Raw genomic sequence first — 7,106 nt, 5'->3', positions numbered from 1 at the left:
TTGTTCTCCAAGAACAACAACTACTACGATAACATTGCATTTGTTATAATAATATAATTTAGTCCATTGAGAATATTGATCACCATCCTTAAATAAATATGTGTCATCAATTTCCTGAGTATAAACGCTCAAGACACTTCCATTAGTGATATGCGTGAAACCTAACAGACATCATTATAAAAGCATTCTGAATATCAATAATTTTTAATGAAACATATAACATGAAAATTTTGAAGCATAAAAACTTGGTAAAATTGTCTGCGATGGATTGCAAGAGCTGAAAATAAATTGTGTTTAAAGTTTGTGTTCTTCAATAATCAATTTTTTTTACGGTGTTCTTCAATAATCATATATTCATTCATTTAACTTACCATTTTCTTGGTTTACATCAGAAACAAATAAATGTAAAAGGGATCTGGAATATATTGCATCTAATATTTTATCTTCCACGACATTTGAATGAAACGAGGATCCAACATCTAATCTTCACCAACAGTGATGACGATGAATCGGATTATATATATATATATATATATATATATATATATATATATATATATATATATATATATATATATATATAAAATAATTTGTATAAATAATGTAATATTATGGGTAAGAAATTAGTTTATAAATATTTTGTAGTTTGTAACGAATTAAAAAAATATCAATCTTACTTTTCGGTGTTATTGATAAACCAAGAGGTTTGATGTGCTAGTTTTGAAAAATGTTAAAAATGGAGAAGTTGGGGTTCGAACCCATATGCATAAGCATTTTCTCCCCGGTGTTTTAAAAACTGAGAGGTAAAATTGATACTTTTTATGACTTACTTCGTTACCTCACTTCTTTAACCGAAGTAAAATGCATTTCGCGTCCGAAATGAAATGTGTTTTTTTGTGGTAGTGGGTGTCCAATTTCGATTTATATTTGGAAGAAAATTTTGTTATGGGCCGAAATGGAGTGGGTTGAGGTGGAAAATTGCTGCCAACATTTTAGTCAATTTTCTGCACAATTGCTTGGGAAGGTAGCTCATCACTGAGAAGGTGTGATTTGGCTGACAACATTTTAGTCAATTTTGCTATATTGCATAATGGAGATTCTGTAGATGTTGAGATGTTGTGTTTAATATTAAGATGATGTCTTGGTTGTCGTTGATGATATATTCTAGCAATAGAAATCTTTGTACATTTTATGATTTGTATAAGTTCCCTATCCGTTTTGTTGAATAGTCCATATTGAACAAGAAGAATAATAGCAATTTATGAATTAGCCATCACTAAGTTAAAGTCTACATGCATGATTCCCTTTAAACCAATCTACCTTAATGAGAATTAAATCACAATTGGTGAAAATTAGTATCCTAGTTAGTCCGGTCATGGACGCAATTTCATTTTTGAAAATTCTACTACACATGCCACTTGTTTTTTAACAAAATTTTTATGTCAAATGTTCCTATAAATACATCACTAAAGTCCCATCATTTTTCATCAAACAACAATTTGCCTTTCACAAATAAATTGTAATAACTAAAATGAGTTCTTTTTCAGTGTGTGTCTTGGGGTTAATATTTCTTGTGGGGAGTCAAGTTGCATATGCACAAGACTCGTCAACAGACTACGTGAACGCCCACAACGCGGCAAGGTCGCAGGTTGGTGTTCGGAATATTGTTTGGGACAACACGGTCGCTGCTTTTGCCCAAAATTATGCTAATCAACGTAAAGATTGTCAACTGATCCACTCCGGTGGTGGTGGTCGTTACGGGGAGAATATCGCGGTGAGCTCGGGTGGCATGAGCGGTACAGACGCTGTGAAGTTGTGGGTCAATGAGAAATCCGACTATAATTATAATAGCAACTCATGTGCTTCTGGTAAAGTGTGTGGCCATTATACTCAAGTGGTTTGGAGAAACTCAGTTCGTCTTGGATGTGCCAAAGTGAGATGTAATAATGGAGGAACTTTCATTACTTGCAACTATGATCCACCTGGTAACTATGTTGGCCAAAAGCCATACTAAGTGCATGTTTCATATCATCATATATATGTTTCAGCTATGGTATAGAAGCTATAACAGATATTATGAATAAATAAATAATACAAGACAATAAGTATGTAATGAGTTTCTGACTCATTACTTCAAATATGATGATAGTTCTCAAATAATAAAATAATGTTTATGTGAGTTAATCTTATGTATAAGTATAACTTGCAAGTTAATTATTACCGATCAGTGTAAGAATTGTGGTATTTTATGTATGAAATCCCTCCTGTATTCTCTAATGCTTCCTCTTTCTCAATTGAAAGATAATGGAATAAATAAATTTAGTATTTTGTATACTTTGTATACCACTATTTTATTTTTGAAAATTGAATATTCTTGGAAAAAATTAATTTTTAAAAAACTATAGTTTAAATTACTTTAACTTAGAGTGTATATATATATATATATATATATAAAAAATAAATTCATAACTCTTTTTTTTTAATAGACAATTGATTAATGAAATAAGAAATCGCACTAGGGGTGCAACCCTTACAACAAATTACAAGTTCTCAAAACACCGGAGCGGTAACTTATACCACTCATAGTAGCTAGAACAAGAGTTATACAAACTTATTCTAGCTAACCAACTCCATGATAAGTACATTACATTACAAACCACCAATTCAAAACTAAAAGAAACTTGCTCAAAGATAATAGAGTTACACATAAGCCATAAACTCCAAACTAAGGCAATCCAAATAAAAGAAATCTTCTCCCTATCCTTAACTCTCTTGACGACCTCTTGAACAACAAGAAACTCTTTGAACTCTTGCAACGAAAAAGGAACATCCTCACCTAACCAAGAGTAAACCCACTCCCACACATTCTTCGAAACTTGACAATCGAAAAAAACATGTCCTATGGACTCCGGTTGAACCCCACAATAAACACAACACAAATTGGAAATATTGTCTACACCTCTAACTATCAAAGAATCAATGGTGGGCAGCCTAGAAATGAACAATCTCCAAGCAAAAATAGCAATCCTTAGAGGAATATCCAAACTCCATAAAATATTCAACTTGCTCAGCATAAGGGGCTGCCAAGCACTCTGCTTAGCACAAGCAACCGCTGCTGAAATACTTCCCACCGAGAACAAGCCATTCACATTCAGCTTCCACTCGAAACCATCCTCCACACCATCACCTAACCGCACCGCATCCAGCTTGGCCATGAGGAGCTGCCGCTGATTTGCTGTAACAGAACACATCACAGGCCCAGCATCCGCTGTTTCCGAACCCATAAACACCTCAGGCAGCCAACAAATTCTGTCTCCAGCTCTGTAAAAAGAATTGCCAACAGAACAATTTTTGTTTAGAGAAACAACATATAGCTCCGGAAAAGAGACACTAAAGATTTGATCCCCACACCAATGACTCGACCAAAACATAATGTTGTTCCCATTATTGAATAAGCACCTAATATTACTCTTGAACCCTTCTTCGTTTTCTTCCGTCTTAACCTCATTAGAAATAACATCCCTTCACCACAAAGATTCTTTCGATTTAATTCCTTCCACTTCAAAACCTTGCACCTTTAATTTCGGCTCTAAATATCTCTCTTTGATAAAATCACTCCATATGGCCTTGTCCTCCGTTAGAATCCTCCATTTCCATTTGAGTAAGAGCACCTTATTAGTTTCTCCAACATCCCTAATTCCCAATCCTCCCTTAACTTTATGTTTGCACACCGTTTTCCAGTAAACCCAATGAATACACCTCTTATTCTTACTTCCCCCCCAAAGAAAATTGCTAGCAATTCCTCTAATCTCTTTAATAACCGAACTTAGAGCTTTGAAAAAAGAAAACATGAACGAAGGAATTGCATTAATCACCGCATTGATAAGCGTCACCCTACCACCGATAGATATGGACATCCCCTTCCCCGACGAAAGTCTATTCTTAATGTTTTGAATAACTTTCGACCAAGCTTTCCTACTTCTATGATTGCCCCCGACCATAATACCAAGAAACATAAACGGAATCTCACCTCTTTTGCAACCTAGGAAATAGGTCGCCAAATTCAAAAACCATTCTGCCACATTAGCGCCATAAACATTGCTCTTCATGAAGTTTATTCTCAACCCCGACACTAACTCAAACCCTCTCACACAATTTTCAAACACCAAAGATTATCGGTCGACGGCTCCCCAAGCAAAATAGTATCGTCCACAAATTGCAATATGTCCACCACCTTCCCTTCACCATACTTAAAAGGTTTAAAATCCCATAGCTCCACCGATTTCCTCACTAAAGCGGTAAGGCCTTCCATAGCTAGAACAAAGAGGAACGGAGATAAAGGATCCCCTTGCCTTAGCCCCTTGTAAACCGAAAAGTCTTTCGTCGGACTCCCATTCACTAGAATCGACATATAACTTTTAAAAACGCTTTCTTCCAACCACATAAGCCAATTATCCCCAAAACCCATTTCCTTGAGCACGAATCTCAAATAATCCCAAGAAAAAAGATTTCTCAATAGTTTATTTTTGTGTGTTGCAGTGTTACTAACCGGAAAAATTCTTACCTAAACACAACCATAACACTTGAATTTACACATAATTAATTACTAACTTTTAATTATTTAAAAAATGAATAAATAATTTTCTCTCTCCACTATTTTCACAACGAGCCTCGTGAATCTAATAAAAAAAATTAAATTTTAAATAAATTAAAATTTTTCTCTCTTTTTATCAAATATTTTTAAAAATATATATTTAAGTGTGTTTCCATACAAGTATTTCTCTACTAACCGTCGCTAATAATGGTTTGCCAAATGTTGCAAAACCATGTGTCACAAGTCTATTTTGCGACAGTTGGAAAATCTGTTTCCTTAACCATGTAAAATATTGCAAAGGTTATAAAACTCCCTCGAAAATATAGTTTCAACATTTGTAACCATCATTAGTTTTATTTGACTTTTTTTTGGGAAGGTTTTTGTGATGGTTGTTAACCGTTGAAAATGTGAAAGTGCAACTGTTCATAACTTCACAATTTATTTTGTATAATCATTTGCTTAAAATTTTTTTTGTTACTGAACTCTAGAGATTGGCCTTTGAAGGTTTGAATTATGAGAGTGTGCTTTTCTCAAAGTTTCAGTTTTAAATACTGTTAGGAATAAACAATTCTCATGCTTGGCCAAGTGCATATAGGACTTTGCGCTGACTTTAAACAAATCCCTTATATAGACAGTTGAATTTGTCCTCTTGAAATATTCGGTCACAAAGTTGGATGTCAAGATTTTAAAAAAAAATATTTTGTAACAGTTTACACTGAAGCTAAATTTTGATTTTAATGTTTTTAGCAACTGTTTAACTATAAATTAAAAAATTGATTTTTTTTCATATTTTTTATTTAATATCTTCTTGAAAGACTTTAAAAAACAACAACCAATTAATTAAATAATTGCATAAAATCATTATCATTTAAAACATTATTTATTAACAAGATAAAAATTTGAACATCAAATTTAAATTAAGTTACTTATACATATGCAAGTTTACGACTATATCAAATTAATAGAAAGAGTTATCGTCCTTAGAGACCAATGATCAAGTTCTGTTCTCTATCGTTTCTAGATTTATCTCAGGCTTTGTGAAAACTAGTTTATTTGCGCGAAAATATAAAATATTTGATTTCCTTAATATTAAAAACAAGAATCCAACACTAAAATTCTTGTCACCCAACTTCACTCATAAAAACTGTGATATCGATTGAAACGAGAACTATGCTTTTTGTGGAAATTATGTAGCATAACTCCTAAATTACGTTTCGAATAATACATTATGCATTGGCATCAAATTGCTGTTAAGAAACACTACACCATATGATGATCATACAATAAATAACGCTTTTTAGGACAAAGCTTTCACCATATACAATAAAAAATCGCGGGTACATGTGACCGGAGCGTCTTGTTTTATTTAAATAATAAAAATCTGTTACCTCGAATTTAAATAAACTGAAATAAATATATGCTCAGGGTTTGAAGTTCGATTCTCAGCTCCTGCTATTTAATGTTTTACGTGGAACCAAAAAGACGCCTTTATTTTTTTTAGATTTTACGATGGATATGTTACCTCGGTTTTTTGTAAAACCGAGATAAAACCTCTCTAATTTTTTATTCTTTTTGCAATAAAAAATGTGCCTTTATTTTTCCATAGATTTTATGTCGGCTATGTTACCTCGATTTTTTAGATCAACCATGATAAATATTGTCTACATTTTTTATTCCCTCAGTGTCTATCTAATTCTATTTTCGAGCCCTAACGAAAGAACACTACTTCTACAGCCAACGAAAGAACACTTATTCTCCAAAGAGCCACAACAAACAAAAAAAACTTTTTTTTTTGCAGTATGTTAGTATTGGTCTTGTTGTTTTTGTTCTCCATTACTGTTGTTGTTCATTATTGTTGTTTTTGTTGTTCTTGTTATTGTTGTTGTTATTGATATTTAAGGAACTTAAAGTATTATAGATAATTTCCAATCTATTACTTTAATTGCAATGAACTATGCCAATTCTCTTTTTAAAGATAGATAAATAAAGCTACATATTGTATAGGGGCTAATCTTTAACAATTGCATTTTAGTTTTTAACCTTTTAAAATAATCCCCAAATTCCACTACATCAAGAAAATCATCATCCAAGATAATATGATTTTGGTTTTAATGAATAATAAAACAAAATTACAACAATCAAGTACTCAACAAGTATATGAAATACAACAAGATTTACTTGTTTCGGAGTCAAGAATTTTTAAACTATATGAGATACATAACTAGACAAAATCATTAGAACAAAAAACTAAATAAAAATGGTAAATTCTTTGGTACCCATGAGTTTAAATTGGGTACCGGTATCTTTAGTGTAAATTGTATTTTAATTTTAATTTATTTAAAAATAAAATAAAATAAATAATTGATGTGACATTGAATTCAACTATTTGATTGGTCAAGGGTACCCAGGTTCGGTCCTTTGAATTTGGGTGCCCTGGGCGAATCAAAAAAGTGGTGTCCCAAAAATTGTTTTTAACAATAAATACATAAGGATAAAAACACATTTTTATTTG

The 7,106-nt window shown here is 32.3% G+C and overlaps 2 protein-coding genes across 2 annotated transcripts; one reads left to right on the top strand and one right to left on the bottom strand.

Moving 5' to 3' along the window:
• The first annotated feature begins 1,479 nt into the window (after positions 1–1,479).
• LOC131624621 (pathogenesis-related protein 1-like) lies at positions 1,480–2,297 on the top strand. Its single transcript, XM_058895568.1, has one exon. It carries the CDS (start codon positions 1,532–1,534, stop codon positions 2,012–2,014), a length of 483 nt encoding a protein of 160 aa, XP_058751551.1. The 5' UTR covers positions 1,480–1,531; the 3' UTR covers positions 2,015–2,297.
• Positions 2,298–2,540: 243 nt separating this feature from the next.
• LOC131597719 (uncharacterized) lies at positions 2,541–3,431 on the bottom strand. The gene has a single exon (XM_058870397.1). The coding sequence runs from the start codon at positions 3,429–3,431 to the stop codon at positions 2,541–2,543; it is 891 nt and encodes a 296-aa protein (XP_058726380.1).
• Between the last annotated feature and the right edge of the window lie 3,675 nt (positions 3,432–7,106).

This window comes from Vicia villosa, linkage group LG1 (genome assembly GCF_029867415.1).
Source record: "Vicia villosa cultivar HV-30 ecotype Madison, WI linkage group LG1, Vvil1.0, whole genome shotgun sequence".
Taxonomy (NCBI): domain Eukaryota; kingdom Viridiplantae; phylum Streptophyta; class Magnoliopsida; order Fabales; family Fabaceae; genus Vicia; species Vicia villosa.
This window is presented reverse-complemented; position numbering and strand designations above follow the sequence as displayed.

Bases quoted from the DNA above. Each gene is read 5' to 3' on its own strand.
- LOC131624621 (XM_058895568.1), top strand. From the start codon at position 1,532: ATGAGTTCTTTTTCAGTGTGTGTCTTGGGGTTAATATTTCTTGTGGGG.
- LOC131597719 (XM_058870397.1), bottom strand. From the start codon at position 3,431: ATGTTTTGGTCGAGTCATTGGTGTGGGGATCAAATCTTTAGTGTCTCT.